This window comes from Verticillium nonalfalfae (assembly GCF_003724135.2).
Source record: "Verticillium nonalfalfae strain VnAa140/NRRL 66861 chromosome Unknown scaffold_33, whole genome shotgun sequence".
Taxonomy (NCBI): domain Eukaryota; kingdom Fungi; phylum Ascomycota; class Sordariomycetes; order Glomerellales; family Plectosphaerellaceae; genus Verticillium; species Verticillium nonalfalfae.
Window position 1 is genome coordinate 61,885 of NW_021167258.1, and position 24,543 is coordinate 86,427.

The 24,543-nt window shown below is 56.2% G+C and overlaps 9 protein-coding genes across 9 annotated transcripts; 5 read left to right on the plus strand and 4 right to left on the minus strand.

Moving 5' to 3' along the window:
• Positions 1-509: 509 nt before the first annotated feature.
• D7B24_005395 (uncharacterized protein) lies at positions 510-2,190 on the plus strand (the record flags this gene model as incomplete). The annotated part of the gene is made up of 2 exons (XM_028639551.1): positions 510-768; positions 836-2,190. The coding sequence occupies 2 exons, from the start codon at positions 510-512 to the stop codon at positions 2,188-2,190; spliced, it is 1,614 nt and encodes a 537-aa protein (XP_028496072.1).
• Positions 2,191-2,942: 752 nt separating this feature from the next.
• Positions 2,943-4,787, minus strand: D7B24_005396 (uncharacterized protein; the record flags this gene model as incomplete). Its single annotated transcript, XM_028639552.1, has 6 exons — positions 2,943-3,796; positions 3,874-4,109; positions 4,164-4,263; positions 4,329-4,353; positions 4,423-4,503; positions 4,563-4,787. 6 exons carry the CDS (start codon positions 4,785-4,787, stop codon positions 2,943-2,945), a joined length of 1,521 nt encoding a protein of 506 aa, XP_028496073.1.
• A 3,128-nt stretch (positions 4,788-7,915) lies between these two features.
• D7B24_005397 (uncharacterized protein) lies at positions 7,916-9,277 on the minus strand (the record flags this gene model as incomplete). The annotated part of the gene is made up of 1 exon (XM_028639553.1): positions 7,916-9,277. The coding sequence occupies one exon, from the start codon at positions 9,275-9,277 to the stop codon at positions 7,916-7,918; it is 1,362 nt and encodes a 453-aa protein (XP_028496074.1).
• Positions 9,278-10,621: 1,344 nt separating this feature from the next.
• D7B24_005398 (uncharacterized protein) lies at positions 10,622-11,201 on the minus strand (the record flags this gene model as incomplete). The annotated part of the gene is made up of 3 exons (XM_028639554.1): positions 10,622-10,855; positions 10,915-11,006; positions 11,063-11,201. The coding sequence occupies 3 exons, from the start codon at positions 11,199-11,201 to the stop codon at positions 10,622-10,624; spliced, it is 465 nt and encodes a 154-aa protein (XP_028496075.1).
• Positions 11,202-12,874: 1,673 nt separating this feature from the next.
• Positions 12,875-14,914, plus strand: D7B24_005399 (uncharacterized protein; the record flags this gene model as incomplete). The annotated part of the gene is made up of 1 exon (XM_028639555.1): positions 12,875-14,914. The coding sequence occupies one exon, from the start codon at positions 12,875-12,877 to the stop codon at positions 14,912-14,914; it is 2,040 nt and encodes a 679-aa protein (XP_028496076.1).
• A 380-nt stretch (positions 14,915-15,294) lies between these two features.
• Positions 15,295-16,263, minus strand: D7B24_005400 (uncharacterized protein; the record flags this gene model as incomplete). The annotated part of the gene is made up of 2 exons (XM_028639556.1): positions 15,295-16,173; positions 16,231-16,263. 2 exons carry the CDS (start codon positions 16,261-16,263, stop codon positions 15,295-15,297), a joined length of 912 nt encoding a protein of 303 aa, XP_028496077.1.
• A 903-nt stretch (positions 16,264-17,166) lies between these two features.
• On the plus strand, positions 17,167-18,260 carry D7B24_005401 (uncharacterized protein; the record flags this gene model as incomplete). Its single annotated transcript, XM_028639557.1, has 2 exons — positions 17,167-17,330; positions 17,387-18,260. The coding sequence occupies 2 exons, from the start codon at positions 17,167-17,169 to the stop codon at positions 18,258-18,260; spliced, it is 1,038 nt and encodes a 345-aa protein (XP_028496078.1).
• Positions 18,261-19,578: 1,318 nt separating this feature from the next.
• Positions 19,579-21,215, plus strand: D7B24_005402 (uncharacterized protein; the record flags this gene model as incomplete). Its single annotated transcript, XM_028639558.1, has 3 exons — positions 19,579-19,795; positions 19,971-20,278; positions 20,391-21,215. 3 exons carry the CDS (start codon positions 19,579-19,581, stop codon positions 21,213-21,215), a joined length of 1,350 nt encoding a protein of 449 aa, XP_028496079.1.
• Positions 21,216-22,878: 1,663 nt separating this feature from the next.
• Positions 22,879-23,569, plus strand: D7B24_005403 (uncharacterized protein; the record flags this gene model as incomplete). Its single annotated transcript, XM_028639559.1, has 2 exons — positions 22,879-22,991; positions 23,050-23,569. The coding sequence occupies 2 exons, from the start codon at positions 22,879-22,881 to the stop codon at positions 23,567-23,569; spliced, it is 633 nt and encodes a 210-aa protein (XP_028496080.1).
• Between the last annotated feature and the right edge of the window lie 974 nt (positions 23,570-24,543).

Here is a 24,543-nt window from a genome sequence, read left to right on the forward strand (position 1 = left end):
AAATTTCAGAGGGCAACGCTCCTAACATGGCTACTGCCCCCCACGCCGGGTCCCTCACGTGATACTGGAATAGCCTCAACAACCCGACAGTACCCGTCCCCCAGCGACCATCCCACCCAAGAGATCCAATCGCAGCATCGGCAGACGCAACGATTGCGATGCCAATCCCACGCTCCCAGCCTCAGGGTGCGCTAGCGCCTCGCCTGTCATTTCAACACCTCCGGTACGGATGGACACAACGCGGGCATAACCCAGAAAGCCTCTGAGTGCAAGGCCTGGACCGATCAAAGAACCCAGGGAATGAAGGCTGAAATGCTCCCGAGCAAGCGACCAGGGGAGCTCGACGCGCCAAGCGATGCCACGATCCGCGCTGAAAATTATTTCGCTCGACATCATTCTTTCCTGGGCGCCGCGCCTGGCCAACTCAAAAAATCTGTCATGCCCATGCCACATGCCGTTTGACTCAACGTCTCAAACATTTCTCCTCATTCGCACCCACCGACCGTGTCATGGCTGACGAAAAACGTATTGACGAGTCCAATGCGGTCGCGCCGGCTTCCGCTGCCGTCGCCGACCCCACGCCGGCAGATGTTGAGGCCGCCAGGGCCATGCCCCCGACTGCCGATGTTAGCGGCGCAACCAAAATTCGGGGTGGCGATGAAGCTCTCGCCATGGTTGGCGAGCAGCAGCACAGCTATGATCCAGCCGTTGCGGCGCGTGCTGTGCGTAAGATTGATTGGTTTCTCATGCCTGCCATGATCTTTGGCTGTAAGTCGAGTCGCTTCACCCGCACAACATGATTCATTATCCAGCAGCCCATACTCACAAATGATAGATGGACTCGTCTACTACGACAAGGCCATCTTGGGATCGGCTGTCCTGTTTGGCATGACAAAGGACCTCAAACTCTCGATTGTCGTCGACGCCACCACGACACCTCCCACCATGGACACGACTCGCATGTCTTGGGCGACCTCGCTCTTCTACTTTGGCATGCTCGGTGGCCTGTACCCCATGACATATGCCCTTCAGCGCTTCGACATTGGTCGCATCCTCGGAGGCATCGTCATTCTCTGGGCTGGCATCTGCATGCTGACGGCGGCCGTCGTTGATTACAAAGGTCTCTACGTCCAGCGCTTCTTCCTTGGCTTTGTCGAGTCTATCATCCCCACGGGCTTCATGTGCATCGTCTCTGGCTACTACACGCAAAAGGAACAATCCATGCGCCAGAGCTGGTGGTTTTCCTCCACTGGTCTGTTCACCATTCTCGGCGGTGCCCTCAACTACGGCTTTGCCCAGATCACTGGTGGGGCACTCACCCGATGGCAGTACATCTACCTCCTCGCGGGATGCCTCACGTTCCTCTTTGGCATCTTCTGCTTCTTCATGCCCAACTCACCTGTCAACGCCTGGTTCCTGACGCCAGAGGAGCGATTCGCGGCCGTCGAGCGCCTCCGCTACGGCCAGACCGGTGTTCGCTGCACAACCTTCAAGTTCTCCCAGGTCAAGGAGGCCATCCTCGACATCAAGGTCTGGCTCGTGGCCATCATGATGGCGTCGGCCTACACCATGAACGGCGCCGTCTCGGGCTTCGGCCCCCTCATCGTCTCTACGTTCGGCTGGACCGCCCGCGAGTCCATCCTGTTCCAGTTCCCGCTCGGCGGCCTCTGCTTCATCGTCATTCTCGCCACGGGCTTCGCGGGCTCCCGCTTCCCCAACATTCGCATCTTCATGCTCATCGCCTGCTGCCTCCCCGTCATCGCCGGCTGCGCCATCATCTGGAAGTCGGCCTGGTACCACCACGCCCCGGCCCCCGTCATCGGCTACTCGATCACGGGCTTCTTCGGCGGCGTCGTCTCCCTCATCATCACCGTCGGCATGTCCAACGTCGCCGGCCACACCAAGAAGAGCTTCATGGCCGCCACCATCTTTGTCGCCTACTGCGTCGGCAACATTGTCGGCCCCCTGCTCGTGCGCTCCCAGAGCAGGCCCGACCACTACCCCGAGCTCTGGACCGGCCTCATCGTCTGCTACGTCATTTGCATCCTCGCCGCCGTTGCCCTGTACTTTGTCCTGCGCAGGGAGAATGCCAAGCGGGAGGGCCAGGCGGTTGACGAGGAGGAGCGCGCCAAGCTTGCTTTCCAGGACCTGACGGACAAGGAGAACCCATACTTCCGCTACGTCATGTGAGAAGCGGACGCTGAGACAACAGAAGCCAACATGCTCCATGGTTGAATGCAATGGTAGGAGATGGATACACGATACCTAAAATAAACATGTAGTCGTTGCTTGCCACGAGAAGCACGCTCATCTGTGTGTATGACGTGTGATTTAGGGCCATTTGGTAGGTCACGATGCCAGGCGTGTGGTAGATCCTCATCGACCATTTTTGGACGCTGCCAACACATGACAACATGGTGCACAGGATGGACAGCCCTCGCCCCCATTCAACGACACCCGATACGTGGCGGCCCTGGTGACCCTAGCCCGAGAACGAACGGGAAACCCTAAGCTTTCATTTTGGGAGATCCCAATCTTCGACCCGAAATCTGTCGCACACAAGATTCAAACATCATTCCCTGATCAGCAAGAATCAAGCAAGAAACATTGAAAAGGCCTTTCTCGGCAGCGTATTATCGCTCATGTCCCCCCAGACGCCAATCTATGCAAGAGAAAGAGAAGAGGCACGCGTCGACCCCGACCCCGTGGGCGCGCGAAAAAGGACCCCGAGAGGGAAAATAAAAGAGGTTAAAACAAAGTGACCAAGGGCCCCCGCGTGTACGCCGCGCCTCCGTTGCGCTGCCCTTGTGCCGTCTTGAAATCCAAAATTGCATGCCGCCCATTCGCAGATGCTATGCTGCCCCATCCCCCTGTTCCCGAAATAACGCCAAAAGCCAGAATTGTGTCGCTAAACGAAGTAACTCCCGTCGTCGCCGTTTTCGCTACCTCGGTACCTCTTCTTCTTTGGGCGTCTCTGCTGCTGATGGCTGCTCCGTCGGTGCTTCGTTCCTCGGCAGCTCCACCTGCGCTGGTCGCATCGTTTCCAGGGGCTCAGTTGGTGGCGGTGGCGGCACTTGTGGCGGTGGTGGGTGGTCGTGAGAAGACAGCTCAGCGGGCATGCGCTCGTCGCCAAGCTGTCCGTCGTTGAGCTCTGCTGGTAGGACTGGCCTTGTATGTGCTAGCACAGAGCCCGGTGCCGACGATGCTGGGGGGACCCCCTGGAGATCAGTCTTCGTCGTGGCCATTGGCGCGACCATTGGGAACTGTGGCGAGCCGAACCCTGGCTGTGACTGGCCCGTGTGCTGCGCTGCTATTGGCACCTGCTGCTGGTACATGCTGTAGCTGTGTTGCGGCCAGATGGAGCCTGGGGGACCGTAGTGCGGAGAATGCGGTGGCCACGGCGTGTGTTGTGAGGCACCACCCGGTGAAGCTGTCGCTTGTCGGTTCGGGTCCTGCGGATCAGGTGAATCTTGGTGAGGTCCCTGTTGGGTTGGCGTCGGATACCCCTGAGGATAGGGGTGCATGGGCATCGGGAAATAGGCCGGCATGTAAGGATGAGGACCCGGTGGCACAGACTGTCCGTCAGGTGAGTTGGACGAGGTGGATTGAGGGGGGTAAGGCGCCCCGTAGTATGGGTAGTGAGGGTGAGGTGGGTAGTGAGCCCATGGTGGATAAGCAGCCATGGCGTGTGTCATATGTGGCGATGTGACAGTTTTGTCCGCCTCAGAAGCTTGCGTCGTCGTCTGGGACTTGGTGCTGGCGTTCGACTTTTGGCGCATGTCATGGAGAGCACGACCTGCGATGTGTCAGCTGTTATACCCATTGTCATGGCATGGTGCATCCTGTTGGTCGGCCGGGGAAAGATATGCATACCGAACCGAGCGACCGTGACAACAAAGAGCAGAAAATTGGCAGTTGCCACGCCGGTGGCTGCGAAGGTTGCTACGACAAATCCGCGGGCATATTCCTGTATGAACTCATTATAATGTTTCTTGTACTCAGGGCCGAGGCCAGTGACATAGGCATCGATGGAATCAAGGTCATCCGAGTGGCTGGCGAGAAGTGATGTCACGATGAGCCAGAACACCAGGCTCAGGATTTCAAGACCACTGGGATCCATGTCAGCAAGTGGCGGCACAACATCAACACAGCTCTCCACGTACAGGTGAACCCAACAGTTGTACATGATGGGGAGAACGAGAACTGCTGTACCGAGCCACGCCAGATAGACGAGGGTCCAGGAGAAGGCGAACCATGCAAAAGCTGAAGAAAAGGGTCAGTAACCTGGGGGAGGATGGGCGAGCCAGTCACATTGGGGAGAGACTTACGATACCCCTCGGACCCGCTCCAGTTCTTCCAGAGAGTCAGCCAGCTTTCTTGACTGGATTTGCCTGTAGGATCGCGAATGGAGATCTGTCGTACCGTGATCCTCCTATACCCAACGGCCTTTTGTATAGTGGCCACCCCATATGCAGTCAGGGCCAGTGTGGCTATGGCGAGAAGCTGTATGATCCGTCAGCACGTCGGCCCATGTCACAGATTGACAGACGGGCTCTGCCTACCAGCTGCAAGACGCGAACTCCAGCAATCCAGACAGACATGTGCGGAACATGACTGCGGTTGCGGCCGTCCTTGGCCCAGATGTTCTTTGTCAGGAAACGGTGCACATGTTGCTTGGTGCGCTGCAGGAACGTCGTCGGAGGCGTCGAGGTTTTGGGTTCGGCGTCCACGGGGGAGCCAGAGGGCGTGGTCGCGTCTTCAGCCGGCTTTGGTTCCTGAGCATCCATAGGGCGAAGGGCCGCGGGCGCGGGCGCGGGTGGGAAGGAAGAGGCAAACCCCAGTGGCGAGGTTTGAGTGATCGATCCCGTTGGAGAGTGTAGTGCTTCGTCGGGGCTGTGTTGTTGGTGGTGGTGGTGGCTCGGAAGGTCGGTCAGTTTGGCGAAGTCTCGGTGCTCCTCCCGATTAGAGAGAGGTCGGTCGCGAGGGGAGGGTGAAGCAGGAAGGAGGTGGAGAGAGAGTTAGCGAAGAATCGTGGGCCTAGGTAGGCTCTTGTCGTTGGACGTCACGGGTATGGTCGCGTCGAAGTCGAGGCATGGAAGACGGCGTGTCTCGATTCGGGCGTGTGTGCAGTGCAGGCGAAGCTCGAAAGTTGGCTTTGGAGGTTCGTGACCAGAGACTTGGAAGAGGTGTTCGGTCAAGGGTACGGGTCAAGGTCATCCAGTGGCATGGAATTCGATTGCGGGTAATATGGCGGGCGGCCTGCCTGGCTGGCCGGCTGTCTCCAGTGCGTGGTGCGTCAGGTAGTGCCCAGTTGCAAAGTTGGCCCGGGTGGCAGGTGGGCTTGGGGTGGTGGTGGTGGGGGAGGAGGTGATCCTCGGGAATTGGCACTGTCCTTGATGCCGTTGTTTGTCGCATCACACGAAGAATCAATTCAGAGCTGGCACTGTACTGAGACTGTGCTTCTGGACGCACTTGTCTGCCAAGTTCGCCTTTGGCCCCGGCGCTGGGCAGGATGGGCAGTGCATCCGACGAGATCCATCCTAAGAGACTGATCTGCGGTCATTGGACACATCACTCGGGATGCCCCGCACTGCCAAGAGACAGGCTGATTTTGCTGGTCATGATTCGGCCGTCGGAGTGGCCCAGTGAGAGAAACATCATCATCTCGGACAGGGAACCCACCTCGCAGACACAGACGTCACAACAATAGCCATTGTCTGCTTCAACGCAGTGAGCTGGGGCTACGAGGAAATTGTTCTCATCGTCGGCGCAGCAGGTGCTTGACACCGTCGCTCGTGGCCATGGCCATGACCCACCACGGCGGGCATCGTTCCTGTAGATAAGGTACACAGCATCTCGTTGCAAATGAGCGAGGCGGCAGCTTCTCATCTCTGCCCTGTCAGTACTTCCCACTTTGATCCTCGCCGTCAAGCGCCACAATCGGCCAACCAGACCCGTTTCGCTCAACCATCGAAAACCTTCGTCTTGACTATACATGTACACTCGACCCTTTTAGCCGTGCCTTTGCAACGGGAATGTAGCTTCCAATGGATGATATGGCTCTCTCTCTCGAATCGACCAAGGCTTGCCGAATGCAGGCGGCAGCAACAATGCACCACAAATGACGAATCCTGGTGTGGCTCATCATCCACCTCACTCACCACAACGCCGACACAAGACGACGACCGTTGCTGCGCCCACGAATCGGGCGTGGCATGACGGATAGATCAGCGCGACAGATGCCTCGTCGCTAGGGGGTGCAGATACCCGAGTCAGTGGGAGCAGAAGAGACTTTCCGCGTACGCCTCCTCCGCCTCCACCGCTGGTTCCATCCACTCGCGGTACACGACCGACCACACAACTTGCTTGTCTCTCCATTTTCAAGCCTCGTCGCGGAGGCCAAGCTTCGACATCGCCAAGTTGCCAGGCCGAGCATCAATGGCAAACGAGGATGGGGAAACCCCCGTCCCAATGGCTTTTTCCATCCCAACCCCACTGCTACGTGATGTGACCCCTTTCTACGTACGACCTCAACTCGCCCCAATCCCCCTCCTCAGCTCTGTGTGTGTTCTCCCCCGGTGGTTTATAGTGAGCGACAGGCCTGAAGTGGGTTAGCAGTGTACCATGAAACCACGCTAACAGGGCCATCCTGGTCCAATGCCTGCTCCAATAAGGGCACGTATTCACTGGGCTTCCGTCCCTCCATCTCCCAATCTCTTCGAGCTCGCGCTTCTCCACTGGGCTGGCTGGCCCTCGTCCCCTTTGGCTGTAATTACAGAACACTGGGGCGAGGCACTGCACTGGCGAGGCTGTGAAGTCGAAGGAAGCGCTTTGTCTCTGCATCAAGATGTAGAGGCCAGTCGTCGCGAGGACAGAGACAAATGTGACTGGTTTCGTTGGTCAGTTGACATCTTGTTTTCAATGGGGACGGTGGTCTGATCAGAATTCCAATCCCACGTTTCCCGGCGCAATAAGCTTCAACGGCTGGCCAGAAAAGAAGCTTAAATATCTGACATCCTGGTTCGCCGAGGAAAAGCCCAGCCATCACACTGGATGATGGCCCCCCGCCCAGGTGTGCCGTATTGCCGTGCTACGGATCAACCGGGGGGGGGGGGGTAAGCGCTGGGCGATCGAAGTCCTTGGGTTGACCTACCAAGAAAGAAAAAGAAAAAAAGAAAGAAAAAAAAAAGAGAAAAGACACACTAAAGGAAGCTTTTCGACAACCTTGTATTGTCTCTGATTTTCTCGTGACGCTGATACCAAGCCATGGTTTCTTGGAAAGGCACTTCCAGCGCGCGCTGACTGGGGGCAACAGCACTTTCGCTACTGGGCCATGATGGCACTGTCCATGTGGTGTTTGTCCGACTCTCCCACCTTAGATCGTTATCCTCCGGCGTCGGAAGCTATTCCCAAACGCCAATTCGCCGTCGGCGGCTCGTCACGACGTTCTGCCGAGCCCGTCGTGACTCGTGAACCGCCGTGTGATGACAGAGTTTCAAACTATCGTGTCATTTACTTAACTTTGCCCGGCCCCGGCCAAAAGCCAGAGGAATATCAAATTGGCTGCCATGCACGGGAAAAGCACCCTCAAGCTGATCCAGGAATATGTTTTCTTGAATTTATTGCTTGTTCGTCGTCTCTGAGAGTCGAAAGTCTATGTTGAGGTCGGTATCTACATGCGTGGTTCTGCGGTTGCATGCCGGCCAAGGGCGGCACTCCTTTCGAGCCATACGCCGCGCGCCACCCATGTTTGGCCGTCGATGCGTGGCGGATCAGGAAGGAGTCCGGGTGAACCAAAGCGTCTGTCTATCATCAAAGTCGAAAACGCTTGATCATACAAAAAAAAAAAACATGTAGAAAAAAAAAAAGAAATTAGAAAAAGAACGCTCATGCCGTCCATAAGTCTCTATGATCCTCATTCGCCGCCCGCCTTCTTCATGTCGCGGCCGACGCCGGCCTCGAGCTTCCACACGCCGTTGCACAGAAGCCTGCCATCCTTGTCCGTCTCCCAGAAGATGTCGGGAATGGTCGTGTAGTGGGGGCGCGGGTAGCCAGGCTTGTCGTTGTCGTCGCGGAAATCGTGGTTGTCGATGAGGGGCGCGTCGATGAGGCCGTTCTTGTCAAAGACGGCGGCGACCATGAGCCACTCGTCGTCCTTCTTCAGCTGGTGGATGGCGAGGGCCTCCTTGCCGGCGAGGGCGTGCCAGGGCGACGTGACGTCGGTGCCGTTGCGGGCCCAGGGGGAGTCCTCGCCGCGGCGCGTGTCCTTCTTGTCGAACTCGAACTTTTCCTGCTCGTTCAACACGGCCATGGTAACCTTCTGCTTGCCCTTCATCAGGAGCCAGGCCATGGTGACGTCCTCGCCGGCGATGACGTGGAACTCGTCCTGCAGCACGGGCAGCAGCTCGACAATGTCCCAGGTCACGGTGTAGATGGCGCCATGCGGGAAGGACGTCTTGTGGTGCGAGTCGTAGTAGAACTGGCCGATGACGGTGTAGTCGACGGTCGAGGCGAGCGTCGTGTTGCCGGCCTGGGCCTCGAGCCGCGGCAGGATCTGGCGGTCGTAGTAGCCGCGGGCGTTGACCCAGAGGTCCGTGTCCATCTTGGAGACAAACTCGTACTTGCGCGGGCTCTTCTCGACGAGCCAGCGGTAAAACTCAATCGTCTTGACCGTGTTGGCGGTAAAGTCGTCTTCCTGCAGGTGGTCGAGCACGATGAGGTCGCCGTAGGTGCGGTTCTCCTGGCGGATGACGTCCATCCAGCGAGGGCCCGGGTTCGAGATGACGAAGCGCTGGTCCATGGGCACGTCCTTGTAGAGCTTCATCCACGTGTAGCGGATGAGCATCCTCCTCTTGAGATCCCAGGCCGAGCAGATGACGGCGCCGAGCCACGGGCGCTGGTGGCCGTCGTCGTGGGGCGGGTTGTCCATGGGCGAGTAGGGGAACTTTTCGAGCTTGTACTTGGGGTCACGGCGGATGCCGTCGGAGGCGTGGACACCGTGGACGAGGGCGTCCATGTCGGGGGGCACCCATTCGCGGAGCTCGCCCTCGGCGAGGACGACGGACGTGTCGGGGTAGGGCGGCGGCGGCTTGACCTTGCCCGTCTTGGAGTAGAGGGGAGGCAGACGGGTGCTGCTGTGCAGGTGCATGCCCAGCAGGATGAGGGTCACGGCGACGAAGCTGCTGAGCATGATCCAGTATCGCGTCGTCATCATGCGGGAGCGAGCGACGGATGCGCCGCGCATGCTCTCGTAGATCCAGGATCGCCTGGCCGCCATGACTGTCGACTGTTGGCAGACCGCGTGTGGTCCGACTCGAAGGACCGAACGAACAAACGAGTAAAAGAGTGTGTGGTATGTTGCAGGTCTGGCTGCGTCCGGCAGTCAAGCAGACAAACAGAAACAACGTGGCAAGGAGGCGCGAGGGAGGCAGACAGCAGACAGCAGGCAGCGGCGGGGAGGAGGGGGGGGGGGATACACAGCAATAAAAGCAGACGGATTCGTGAGCGAGCCTTTGAGTTTTTGCCCCGTGCCGCCCCCTGAGCAGAGTGGCCCACGGGTAATCTGCCAAGTGCAGGCGCCAGTGGAAGGATCGGGTGGAAAGGCCCCACTCTCGTATCCATCGAAGAAGGCTTGTCACTAGCCCCGACCTCTTCTGGTTGGTCCTTATCATTCCAGGGCTGAACTGAGGCCCCCCTTCAGCGCACCCTCCGCTGTATTCGCTGCCTGGTGCCGCCCGAAGCATCTCTATAAAAGCATCTCTATAATTGGCATTCAGATCGGACCCTGCAGCCGAACAGCGCCCGAATGCCCGGATAAGGCGGCGGCAGCCGAAGCGAAGGAGCAGAGGCACCAGCCGAAGGAGCAGAGGCACCAGCCGAAGGAGCAGAGGCACCAGCTGCTTGCTACCTGGCGCCATATCGCTGCCGTCGCTCGCCATCGTGCGCCACAGGATCGTTTTAGTGTTTGCCATGTACCTAGGTCCCTGGGCAAGGTCGTCAAGGGAGGGTGAAGGTTCGTTCCACAACATCATGGCATCCCGGCCTACCGGTGCAGGTGGGACGAGCTACCATGTAGCCACTCAGGGTCCGAAACCCACCACGAGCCTGCTGCCGAGCGAACCCTTTCCTTCTTGTTATTCACGTTCCACGCGGCAGAGGAAAAAGCCGGCGGGCAGAACGGTGTACCATGTACATGTACACGGTATACCTGTCGAGAGTGGTCCGAGCTGCTCCCTTCCCATTTTCTACGCTGCACCCCAATACATATACGTCCCGCAGCTACCGCTCTCATGCCTGCCGCTACAAGACGAAGCGGGCCTGCTCCATACCTCTACCTCTACCAGCGCTTAGGGAACAAAGACGGCCATTTCCCTGAGACATCACGACGTAACTTTGCAATGCGCTCGAGGCCAGGTTGGTGAGACGCAAGCTCTGTGAAGCTACTCCTGTGGCGGTGCAGTCTACTCGACAATTGCCTCTTTTCACAGTGTACGGACCCGGTTCAAGCTTCCGTCATGCATTCCGTGTCACTCCATCGCATGCATCTCCCAATCGCAGTGCCAACCAACCCCGTTACACTTGAGCCAGCAACATGATGCGATCGATCGAGTCCGAAGGCTCATCAGCAGTGAGGACGAGCCACCACGGCTTCAATCTCCACCAGAAAGTTGCCTGGCAGCTTGCCCGCTTGAATGGTCGTTCGTGCCGGCTTCGGGTTGGGCAGCAGCTTGCCGTACACGCCGTTCATCGCAGCAAAATCGTCCATGTTGGCGAGGAACACCGTCGTTTTGATGGCCATGTCCCACGACGTGCCCGCTTCCTCCAGAATGATCCCAATATTATTGATGACAGCAGCCTGCTGTTCGTCAGTCGTCGAAGCGTAGAGAGGACAACAACATGTGATTGGTGACGTACCGTCTGGGCCTCGATGCCCTCGGGGATCGTGCCATTGACAGAGGGGATCGTGCCACTGGTGTAGACAATATCCTTGGTCATGACACCACCGGCTGGACAGAGTCAGTAACTGACGAGCTCTGTTGGGACCAAATTTAGACAAACGTACACAAGATGGGGCCCTGAGATCCAAGGTGCGTGATGGGAGACTTGGATCGAGACTGAAGAAGTGTTGAAGGTGCAGCAAAGGCCGACGCAGCAGCAACGAGAAGCAACGTTGCTGTCTTGAGAATCGCCATTCCGAACATTTCGACTTGTTTTTAGTCTTGATATGCGCCAAACGTAATAGTAGTATGATGCAATTGACAATTTCAATTTTTGCTGACGTACGAATGACAATCTCTGCGATGCTTGCCTCAAGTCCTTACTGAAGGTGACGTGCTCGTTTAAATACCATCCTCGCTTTTTTTTTTGTCTATAGTAAGCTTGCCAGTCTATGAGCTCCGATCGGAGACGTCGCCAACCCTGCATTCTGAAGACGATGTTGCGATCGCCAACCTCGTACAATCGTTATCAGCTTTGCCAAGAAAGTTGGCGGCCTTGATTCCCACCGAACCCCGCGCCCTGGCGCAAAGCGCAAGGCGAAGGCATCGCGCCCTTCGCCGACATGATTCTTTCCCACTTTTGTGCATTAATCTCTCAATCTAGAAGGTGACTTATCTGATAATTGTCCGGAGTCTGAAGCCTACAGAACTGCTGAATCATCAGCCTACCGTGGCATCCGTCGGATCGCCGCGTTTGGCTTCCAACTCGGGGGGCTCCTAGCCCAACCCACAATTAACAGCTGAGCCGAGATGTCCCAGAGACGGTAGTTCCAACCCCTCGGGTCCGTTATCTTTGCGCATAGTCTGCTGGATCCGAATCGATTGAACAGTCTCGCCGATGACCCCGCGGGGGGGAGGAACACTCACTCCGGCTGTGCCGTGACTCGAACCATTTTGCTATCGCTCCAGTCTCCAACCTGGACATCTCAAGAAGCGGTATGTCGATGAATCATCTGAATGACACGACGTCATGACCAATGCAGATCAGGTATGACTTCTTTCTATCGCGACTTTTCTGTTCAGACATTCTGCTCGAGATGTCGTAGCTCAGTCACTGACTCGGTCCGTCAACCCACAAGGCCCGGACTCTAGACTCAGCGAATCGAAGTAGCTCTCCCCACACAAGGCTCTGCGAGGCTGGACGATATTGATGAACCTCACTTAGCTCTGCGAATTATGAGAGCGGTGCTGCCATCATCTACGAGACGGACGAGGCAGCAAGCACCAGTTGAAACCTGAACCAGCACGTGGCGCCACGTGCTGTGACGTCCGTTACCTCTTTTCTCCTTCCCGATGGAGATACCGGGTAATTCCATGGCTACCCCGCGTTCCAAGCAGGCGACTAGACACAGACGATCATCCTGATAGGAAAACGTGGTGGTTTGTCTTTATCGCTGCAAGTGCCTCTTGGTGTTATCGCTGCATGGATCCTTCGAGTATACCCGACCAATGGTGAGAGTAATCTTTATGATAAGCCTCACCGACACAAACCGAGGCTTGGGAAAAAACATCAGGGTTGAAAATAAGGCTTGTCAAAATTCGTAGTCATACCGAGATCGGAACTTATCTCATAACGGCCAACCTCGTGGCGTGTCGGAGCGGAGCCGACCAACCTCCGTCCGACGTGATCCTTCTCAGCCCAGCGATTGCAACATCTGCATTAGCCTTGCGGACTACTCGCGGTAGCAAGATGCCAAACTCGCAGATTATGATTAAGAGCTGCTTTGTGGCGGCCAAAGGTCGTAAGCATGGTCGCCGGGCATCGGTCACAGACAACGATATAAGACATCATTGTCGGCGCGCTTCCATGATATTAGAAGTTGGTCGATATCCTCATTTGTTCCAATTTCCCACCAACAGCTCAAACGATATTCAAAATGTTGAGCCCTCAAGCCACCTCGATCCTGGTTCTCGCCCTCAGCAGCAGGGTCCTGTCAAGTCCAGCCTTCATATCTCAAGACACCATCCGCTTCCATGGTCTCGACAGTGTCTCGTCAGAGTCAGTGCATAATATCCATGTCACCTATGAGGACAACTTTCCGCACGGCAATGTTCAAATTGTGTACGGCGAATGTAATTCCAAGAGCACCAACCACTATCAACATGAAGTGGCCTCTCTGTTCACGAGACGGGAGGCTGCCCCAGACCGTCTGGTATGGGTCGTTCCCCATGATGTCAGCCAGGAAGGTTGTCTTCATGCCTACTCTGAGGGCCGTCTGCTTGGTCGTTCCGAGCCTATCAGGTTCTCTGATCCGCTTCGAAAGCGCCAGATCCTACACGAGACGGGCGATTCCAACGGGCTTTGGTTCAACGGCGTCAAGTACTTGAACTCCACCAAGAAGGCCTCTCTGTCTACAGCCGAAGCCAAGAACAAGAAGATCGCCATCGTCGGAGGTGGAATGGCTGGACTCATGACGAGTCTGCTCCTGACCTCAGTTGGCATCACTGACTGGCATATTATTGAGTCTACCGCCCGCGTAGGCGGCCGTGTTCGCACCAAGTACCTCAACGGCACTGGACCCAACGACTACCAATACCAGGAGATGGGCCCCATGCGATTCCCCGTGTCAGTTAAATACACAGACACCAACGAGACCCTCGACATTCAGGACCACAAGATGGTCTTCCAGCTGGCCGATGTGCTCAATGAGATGAATGGCGAAGACTCGGATTTGGCCGTCAAGTTCATCCCCTGGATCCAGAGCAGCCCCAACACGCCAACTAACTCACGCGGATACCGCCTACCGAACGGTCAGATTCCCAGCAGTGCGCAGGCTGCTGCCAGCCCTGACATGATCCCCAAGGCGGCCAATGCCTCTGACCCTGAAGGTGCCGAGCTGGGCGGCAAGTTCCTCGAACGCCTGCTTGACATGTCACCGGAGCGCATGCGCAACATTTCCACGAACGTGTTCCAAGCCCACCGCGACGCCATCGACAGGGGCCTCTTCAGCTGGTCCGAGGCCGCCTACCTCAAGTACCAGCTTGGCCTGGATGAAGACACTGTCGACTTTGTCGGCGGTTCAGGCAACTCGCCCATGTGGGGTGACTGGTATGACAATGTCTACTTCTCGGCCACCACCTGGCGCACTATTGACAAGGGCCTTGACTCGCTCCCTCGGGCTTTCGCGCCTCATGTCGAGGGAAAGATCACGTACGGCCGAAAGATTGACGGGCTTCAGTACAACGAGACGACGTCCAAGGTGGCGCTCACCTGGAGAGAAAGCCCCCTTGACAGGGAGCCCAAGAGTGACGAGTATGACTATGCAGTCGTGGCCGTTCCATTCTCCAAGGTCAGGCTCTGGAGGACTCCCACCTATTCCAGCCTGCTTTCGAGGGCCATCTCCACTTTGAATTACGCCCAGTCTTGCAAGGTTGCTCTGCACTACGAGACCCGCTTCTGGGAGCACCAGGAGAACCCCATCTTCGGAGGCTGCGGGTCAACCGATATCCCCGGAGTCGGCTCCGTCTGCTACCCCGCGTACAAGATCAACTCCACCGGGCCCGGTGTCATCCTTGGCTCCTATACTTCGGGCACGGCAGCGCGCTCCGTCGCTGCTCTCAGTGAAGAGGACCACGTTGCCCTTATCCAGCGCGCCATGGTGGAGGTCCATGGCAAAATCGCCAACGAGCAGTGGACCGGAGCCTACGATCGTCAGTGCTGGGAGGTGGACGAGCACCAGGCTGGCGCATGGGCGTCCCCTACCGTCGGCCAGCAGGAGCTGTTCATTCCTGCGTACCACAAGACCGAGATGAACACCATCTTCGTCGGTGAGCACACTAGCATAACGCATGCCTGGATCTTTTCAGCTCTCGAATCTGCTGTGCGGGGAACCACGCAGCTACTCTTGGATCTCGGCCTTGTCGATGAGGCGAAGGAGATTGTTGACACCTGGATGGCGCGCTGGATCACGGTATAGAGAAGAGTCTCGGCATTCTGGAAGCTAGAGCCCACGTGGTAACGAAAATGGCATACACGTCATGGCATCTGTATGAAGGAGGAGTAGATATAGAGATACTGTTGGCCAGAGTAGTGAAGGTCATCGTGGGGCACCGACTGGAGATGCTCAGAATATAATTGCTATTTACTTGATCGGTTGAACGTTTTCAGTCCATCGCTATTTGATGTTAATTGTGTAAAAGATATCATACCCATGGCTTGAACAACCAGCACTATGCACTAACGAGTGAAGGTTTTCAAACCATACAGTAGTCGCCGAATGAGGAAAGGGTTAGACTTGACGATTAAGATGACATTGTTCATTATCATGACTGGGTATTGAAATCCCTGCATATTTGCTTAAGCGTTCTGCTTGATGGCAGTCTTCACATATTCCTCCAGCTCCTGCCCAGAGAGACCCTTGAGACCAAGAACCTCATTGTCGACATTCTGGAAGTTAGGGCCGTACGACTCGTTGGTGGCGCCCTGCAGAATGTAGTTGAACCAGACCCAACCGTCAAAGACACCCTTGCCGAGAGCTTCGTCCGCCTTGGCCTTGAGCTCGTTGCTGTCGACTTCGGGGGTGCTCCAGCTGCCTGGGATAGCCTCTTGCGCCCACTCGGCAATCTGGCTGTAGGAGACCTTGGCGTCCTCGATGCGCACGCTGCGGTTCGCCGTTGCCTCGGGGTTCTTCAGGACTCCGACAACAGCCTTGCCGACCGTCTCCAGGCGGGTGACGCTAATAGCCAGCTTGCCTCCGTTGTACTGGTTGACAGTCTTCTCCTTGACGTTGAGCAGGCTGCCGTAGGTGATGCCCCAGTCGAGGAAGAGGTTGTTGTAGACGAATGTGTAGGAGAGAGGGGTGTTCTTGGCCTTCTCAACGAGGTAGTCTTCCGTCTTGACCTTCTCGGCGAAGACAGGAAGCTGGCGCGCCAGGGCATTCTGCTGATCGCAGCCAAAGTTGGACGGGATGAAGCGCTGGACGCCGGCCTCGACCGACGCGTCAACAAGGCTGCGCTGGGCGTCACCCACCGCGGGGGCGCCGAGGGTGGAGACGACGGCGTCGATACCAGCTAGCGCGGACTTCAGGGAGGCGGGGTCGTTGTAGTCGACGACAGCCTCCTTAACCTTGTCCGCGAAGCCTGCAGGCACCTTGCCGGCAGCTCTGGTGAGGACGGTCACGTTGAAGCCAGCGTTGACGAGCTCTGTGAGGACAGGCTCACCGAGAGCACCGACGGCCTATGATGAACACTGGTTAGAAGCTGAGACGACCATCTGCTGAGAGGAGAAACTTACGCCGGCGTGAGCGACATTCTTGATGGCAGGCATATTGAGCAGACTGAGTAGAAAGGATTCTGGGTATCACTGATGGAGGAGCCGGATAAGCTGAATGAAGAAGCTCGTTTCTGAGGTATCGAAGTGAGTATGATGATCGTGAGGCCAATTGAGTTTGGTGAATGGATGGGTTGACTCCTAATATAGGCATTCACTCTCTTCCTCGGGCTGGACTTGGGAAAGGGGAATGGAGTCCGGGATCAAATCTCGTCATGTAAGCAGCTAATGGCGACGTGACTTATGCTCAAACTGTGCTGAAATGTCAACTGCCGATCTGGGTCCAGCCCGTCTTCGTCGGCATCTCCATTTGACGAGGGAATCCTAAGACAAGGCCGGTATGGCGTGTCAAGCTTCGCTCGGCTTCAAATCCGGGACGCCCCACCTATGTATGTGCCTGATGAGAGCATCAGTCACTGTCGGAAGATTTTAAATCCCACCTGTTTTATTATTACGAGTTCTACTGGTAGATTCTTAGGCCTACCAATGCAGGAGAAGGCGGGGCAGCCGCCGTCTGTTTGGTCAATGGACATTCCGAGCTTGACCATGGCTTCGTTCCGATGGATTTGACAGCAAGAGCCCCATTTGATTATCAACACCAAGCGTGCCCCACTTGGTTGGCGTGTCGGGTTCGGAGTCAAACTGGTCCCGGGGATTTACGAAGATGGAGCGTGACGCGAGACGATGGTGTGAGTAGCAATTGCGATGGCAGGAGGCGGGAGGCGCGACCTCTAAAGATCTCTCTGATCCAGCTGTCCGTATAAAAGAGATTTCTTGGCATGCAAGGGGAATGGCGGGAGGTCTCACAAGGCTACATGGGTCAATCCCCACGACGCCAATCTGTACTACTTACCTGCCTTACCATCCACCAAGATATTTTTCGCTTGAGTAGTAGTCGCCATGCATCGTTCCTTGTGGTCGTTCTCCTTGAGCGCTAGCCTTGCGCTCTCCTCCTGCCTTCCGAAAGGTTGTCCTGGGGTCAAAGGCGATCTCACCATCGATTCTTTCCAGCTATACCCAGAAAATACCGATTTTGATGCCAAGCGCTGTGTGGCGTACTTCAGGTGGGTAATACCTCAGTAAACTAGCCCCGTGCTACCCCTGTTGACCTCACAATCAGTGTCCTCTACAACGCCACTGTTGCAGTATACGACCCTAGCAAGAATGCTGTCGTTAAGACCCTCGCAATCCCTGGATTGAGTGGAAACCCTCTCCTGCACTCGAGTGGTGTTCAGGTCGATCCTCGGGATCGGCTCTCTATCGTGATTGACGCCGGCTCATCCTTCGACACCGGAGGCCAAAACATTTCGGGCGACAACTTTCTCGTCAAATACGGTCTCAAGGATGACCGGGTCCTTTGGAGAACGAATCTTACAGCTGTCACAGATGGTGTGTACAGTGGGTACCAGGACATTGAGCACGATGAGCTGGGTAATACCTTTGTGCTCGGCACTTTCCCAAGCAGCATCATCCGCGTTAGCGCCGATGGAAAGCAGGCCACGCCTTGGTACCTTGCAACCCCGCCGGATCACACGGTCCACGGCTACAGTGGCATCGTCAACATCGGCAAGAGTCTGATAGTCAGCGACAATACGGATGGGCAGCTCTACAAGTTTGACATTCGCGCTCAAAAGGGCACTCCCGTCAGAATCCCACTGTCGTCTGGGGACGGCGCTATCGGTCTGAATCTCGACGGCGCCTACCTGCCTCCTCGTTACTCGGACAAGGTTCTTCTGATCTCCGACAACGTCAACGGAACCTATGTTCTCCGCTCATCGGATGGCAAGTGGAACACTGCCGAGAACCTTGGAGTGATTCCCAACAGTCTTCTCTCCGAGGGCGGTACTACCGTGGCCTCTCTTCAGATTGGCGAGTCAATCTACACCGTCACCGAGTTCTTTGGGGATGCGCGGGTGCCAGGCACTCTTGCTGGAAACAGGACGAGCTTTCCCCTGGTTGACATTACGTCTCAGGTACAGAGCTTGCTCAAGTAGTTCGTCATCTGCGAATCGTTCAATTCGCCCACTCGAGGAGACACGATGGGCAGGGTTGCGTGTACGCGGGCTTCGGTGTTCTTTTACGGCCGTGTACATGAACTGTCACTTGGAACATCTATGGACACATCTCGCCACGCCAGTAGACCTGTGCAACTCTGGCTCGCACATAAGAGCAATTGGCGATCGTTCTTACCTAAGAAAAGTAATTGGTTGAGATTGGAGATTAATATAGTCACTTCTCCAATCATGACAAGCTCGTCTCGCAAAGACACGTGATGTAAGCCAACCGACGTCAAGGGAGAGCTTTGAACATGATGAGGAAGTGAATCCCTCCCTTGAGGAACCTATGATCAACCCCAGCCAACTCATCCAATCCACAACGGCTGTCGAACCTTTGCTCAGCAACAATGACATGCACCGACGGACGCTGTCGTAAGTCTCCAGTGTGGCAGCCGTCGCTTAGAGTCATCTTCAAAACTCCTGGTAAGCGGGGCACTGGCCGTGTCATGTTTAGCTGCGGAGTGAAAGCGACCAAGACAGCTAGAATGAGCATAACATTGACAACTTGAATGACAAACTTCCCGTTTTTGGGCGCATGATTATGGAAACTGAAAATTGGGAAGGCGTGCGTAAGGCTTTATGGACGGAGAGTACATGGTTGTGTCCTCTTATTCTTTTCTTGTTTCAGGCATCCCAGTGTCGTGCGCGAGCTTTCAACATTTTGTCCGTGAAGAAATTTCCAGTCCTCACCTCTGGCAAAATGGCACTAAAGAGAAAACCTATTCTACCTTTCCTCTATAGATGACTTGCTTTATGGGAGCAAATGTGGCTGTCGCCTCAAACTCTAAAAGGGCGATGCTCGTGCACGTTCAGAACTGAGCGCAGTTCTTGCAAGCGATGTTGAGGACATGGGCTGCTTTTTTTCATCGCACCAGAATGCTGTCATCGCGAGGGATTCTGATAGAAAAAAGAATAAGTTGACGAGTTATCAAAGAAACCCCCAGTGCACCTGCTCAATAATCGTGAGCAAGCCAACCTGCCAAAGAAATGAACGACAAGCGCGTCGCGTATCGGTGAATGCGCAGACAACTCACCAAAAGACAAACAATAGACAAACCGCTCCTGCCGTTGTGTGAAGAAATGCAGCTACATAGAAAATTGTTTGTGCCTGGATTTCCATGCACTTACTAAACTCGCAACCCAGACTCTTCACCTCCTACAGCCGGCACCCTCAATCCGTCAACACAACCGCTGGCGTTATCAGCATCAGCATCACCGCCATAACACTAAAACACGCCGAATTCGCCATTGGAAGATGCCTAAGCAGAATGCTGGCTCCAGCAAGGGCTCTGCCCAGAGCAAAGACTTAGGCTCGCATGTCGTCCAGATTGAACCCGACGCCGAGTACATGCGGTTCCTCACCAGGCTGACCTCAAGCAGCCCTGAGCTGAAGAAAGGAGGCTATATCATAAAGCAGCTCTCAATTAATGATCTCGAGGCTAAAAATCGCTGCCAGCGGTGCGATTTACGTTGTGAGTTTTCATCTGTCTTCTGTGCCTTCCTTCCCTATGCGTCTTTGGATGGCGTGGGTCTTTTCGTGTCACGGAATACCACGAAACGCCACGAAATGCAGCATACCATCGACTTCCGTATCGTGGAGTCTCTTTCCCGAAAGGGTCGAGCTAATTTCTTTATGACGAAAACCAGGCGTCTGCAAGAAGCCCATTGCCGTCACCGTTTCTGTTGCTCAGAATGTGGCTGACACCCTTCCCAACGTTCGCGTCTTCGACGCCGCTGTCAGCGGCAGTACTGGTAGCAAGGGACGGTCTGCTCCTCGAAAGAAGGAAAGCACTCGCGTCAAGTCGTGCAGCGACAACACCAGCAAGAGCTCTGCCAGACTCAGCACCAAAGCTCTCGGAAAGCAGATTGCTCAGGATATCGATGAACACATGAAGGAACACCAGGGACAGAGCAAGTTCAGATGTAACTGGCATAGCGGCGAGATCAAGAACAAGGTCAGTGACGTTGTCCGTGAGCAATCTTTGTCCTCTTTTGTCAAAGCGAAAGAAACCCGTACCCGCTTGGTAATGGCCTATGACAATGTGCAGACGCTGATAATACTTTAAGGTCTGGACTTGCTGCAATCAGCATGTCTCCCAGCCCGGCTGCATGCACGAGAACGAGCATCTTCCCCGCGAGTTCAGCCTCAAGGAGATGACCCTCCGCTTCCAGTGCTACAACACCCCGCGTGCCCACGAGTACTTTCGCAGCCCGAAGCACATCCGCAGCGCCGTCGCTCTCGATTGCGAGATGGGCACTGCCTTTGACAACGAACCCCAGCTCGTTCGCGTCACGCTCATTGACTACTTCACCGCCGAGGTCCTTGTCAACAATCTCGTCTGGCCCGATGTCAACATGGCCCACCTCAACACCCAGTATTCGGGCGTCACCTGGCCGCAGCTGAAGCAGGCCCAGCGCGATGGCATCTGCATCATGGGAACCGGTATTGCTCGCCTCCAGATTCTCAAGTATATCGGACCTCAGACCATTGTCGTCGTCCATGGTGGCGGCTCGGATCTGTCTGCCCTCAATTGGATCCACCCCATCATCGTCGACTCGCACCTCGTCGAAGCTGCTTACCAGAAGGCCAAGCAGGAGCAGGAAGAGGCCGACCGCGAGTCTGCCGAGGCCGAGCGTCAGTGGCTCGAGGGTGGCCCTGGCCCATCCGCTGATGCCGAAAAGATTGACGAGAAGAAGGAGAAGAAGCAACAGTCGTCGCAGCGTGGCAAGCTCACCCTCAAGAGCCTGGCTCAGGAGAGACTCGGCCGCCAGATTCAGATGGGTCGCGGACACGACAGCCTTGAAGACGCTATGGCCGCTCGGGACCTTGTGCACTGGCATGTGCTGCGTCTTCTTGAGCAAGCTATGGAAGATGCTGCTGGTGACGTCTAAAAGTGGTGAGATTGATAACAGTGCACTGCGCAGGCATGAAGCCTGGTCGCTTCTTACAGTGGAAGTGCAGTGCTTTGCATGATTGTGGAGGCTTGGTGCTCAGACCAAGCTGGATTGAAAGTCAGGTCGAGATAGCTTGGAGGGCTTGCACTTTGCCCCATAGGCTTTGTTTACCTTCAGTCAGTCAGCATCGACGACGAGAGGCAGGTCTATCAGCCCGGGAAGCGTGCTAGGCGGCCTCGTTCGTAGGTTGGAACCTGAATTGGAATCTGACTGATCCATCATTGTCTTTGCAAGTGATTTGACACACCATATGTCTGCAATCTTCACGTCAGTCATGTTGGGGAAAATGATATGATCTGCAAGTAGGCACATCCATCACAACATCAAAAGTGGCCCCATTCGCCCAGAAGCCAAGACGGAAACTTGCCCACTTTTACCATGTGTCATGGTGTCCGAAGACCTTGAAAAGGACTTTGAAGAGTCTGCTCGCTGTATCACCTTCCCATGGCAGCCATGGCAGCTGTGAGGGTGGGCAGAGCTTTCGTTAGTCACATCCACCGCTAGCTTGAGTGTTGGTCGTGCGTGGGGGCATCTCTTTTCAAGCACAGTGATGGACTGAAGATTGGATCCCTGGGCATGATGACTTGGCTGAGGACTAAAGCTTCGTATTCTGTAGCAATCATTATCCCGCAGCCATGAACCGAGTCAGAATCGCCAACCGCCGAAGCTAGACGGGTCCATGTGTAGACCGAAGCGAAACTCTTGTCTGTCGGGATTGAAAGGATCAGAACTAGTTAGAGATAAAACGATCGACACGACCTGTTGGCTGCTCAAAAGGCCGGTGGCAACGAGGCTGGCCGGCTGAATAGATGAGCAGGCTCATTTCCATCAAGGTCGACTCGTATGGGGGCCGCAACAAGGGAGGGGGGGGGGGGGGCGAGGTCCGTTATGAGGAGTTTTCTCCCAACCGCCGACAGTGACCAGAGGCAGAATGACGACAAGCTAGACCGAGCAGAAGTCGGCATCGGTGTGGTGGTTGGTGGATGGACCATGTCCGAAAGCGGGAAGAAACCCTCCATCCTCCTCGTGAGGACCCTGATGGCCGGATGGGGAGACGGACTGGAGCCACTGCCAAGACCACCCGCCCCCTCCAGCTTGAGGGCCCTGAGTACTCATTCCCGGTCGATTTGGTAGCTGAGTTGAACGGGTGGCAAGGACGCAATGCCTTCCTTCGAAGCATGAGGCGGCATATGAGCCAATAGGACTCGGGCGGGCTCATCTGTGCAACCAGGCAGTTACTTGCTCACGCCTCAATTCCAATGTCCCTGTCCCGGACCGGGGCCGACGCACATCGCATCGGGGAATCGAGGCGCTTCGTTCAGGTGCCAAGCAACACGCCCGCATTGTGACTGCAAGGTCTCATCCTGGCACAAGACGTTGGCACCACTCTCAGTACGGCCCGGCGCCGTCGAGCCACAGCTCGTGCCATAAGCGTACCTTGAATATAAAGCTCTGGCGCACTCGGTGCCTCTTCTGGTTGACTCTCTTGCTTCTCACCTTCACATTCGTTTCCCACCGAAGAGTCTGCATTCGCTTGTCCCTGTACAATCCATCGACAAAAGCCCATTCCACTTGATACTGATACCCTGCCACCATCAAAATGAAGGCTGCTCAGATCCTCGCCCTCATGGGCCTCGCTTCCGTCTCGGCTGCTCAGTCTCTGCCCCCCGCGCCCACCGAGTCCGTCGGTTGCGTGCCCCACGACGACCACTGGTGAGTTTGTCGCAGCCTCACAACAATTGTCTCACAGGGCATGCTGACTTTTCGCCAGGCACTGCGAGGGCCCTGCCCCCACCAACGCTGCCGTCGACTCGGCCGTCGCCTCGTCCGCCGCCGCCGTCACCACCACGACCGCCGCCGCCGAGGACCACGATCACGACCATGATCACGACCACGACCACGACCACGACCACGAGTCCCACGGCTCCGAGTCTCTCCACCCCTCGCTCCCTCCCTCTCCCACCGCCTCCACCGGCTGCGAACCCCACGGCGACCACTGGCACTGCGAGGCCGCTGTCGAGACGGGCGCCCAGGTGACCACCTCCGCCTCGGCTTCCGTGCACCCCGACCTCCCGCCTGCGCCCACCCAGTCCGTCGGCTGCGAGCCCCACGGCGACCACTGGCACTGCGAGGGCCCTGCCCCTGCTTCCAACGCCACCACCTCGTCTGCCGGCACCACCGGTGACGATGCTGCCGCCTCCTCCACCCCCTCCGACGTCACCGAGGCCGGTGCCGCCAACGTCGCCGCCGGCATGGGTGTCGTCGCCGTCGCCGCCCTGCTCGCCCTGTAAGCGCAAGACGAGGGGTCGGCGTGTCTTGCCTATTGTTTTGGGTCAGCAAAATACTGCAAATCGTGCAGCATGTAATGCGATGGGAATGAAAAACCGAGCCGAGGCTCTGGGGCAACGTTTGTCTTCTTCTTTTCTTGTAGGTCGAGATTGGTCTTGCCTTTTCTTCCTGTGAAGGCATTCTCGGCCTGTACATTACGGATCGACCAAATAGTAGAACCATAGAATGAATTGGGCGTGGCCCTTGCATGAACATGTCACGAGGCCGTGTGATGATAATGATGAGCCGTGATTACAGCCTCCCGCACCCCAAGCTGACGTGGTGGATTTGATCCACGCAACAAGATGCACCAGCGAATATGCCGGCAGCAGGGAGTATGGCCGTTGCAGACACAAGTGAGGCTATGAACATGCACAGCAAAGGTGATTTTTATGGACACGGTAGAGTATAGCCTTGCGAAGTGCGTCTTCAATCTCCTCACCCAGGCTCATTTGCTGCAGTGCCTTCAATACCCTCGCCCACGCTCATTTGCTGCAGTGCCCAACATGAACAGCGCCAGCCACGACCGCGTGGTTTCGGTTGACACGGCATCGTGTGACAGGGCACGAGTCGGGAGAATGCATGGCGAGTTAGGCTTCGGGATAAGCTTAAAAGTAGGGCGCAACTCTCTTTGCGCCGTAGTTTTTGGTTGCATTCGCGAACAAGGTGTCTCTCTCTCTCTCTGTTTGCCTGTCTCCTCGTCGGTTCTCATGACCAGCCACGGCCAGACCACCGGCTAAGCGAGGGCGGCCTCTGCCCGACTGCGTGGACAGGCCCTCGTGGTCGACCAACACCCATCTCGGTCACCCAGTCTCTGTCACCCAGGTCTCGGCGGCACACAGCACTGGCCGTCCTTCATCACGCAGGCGAGGGTCAGCAGGCGGTGGAAGAGGTGAGGTCGAATGTGGGGGTTGTGAGACTAGCGCGGCCATCCAGG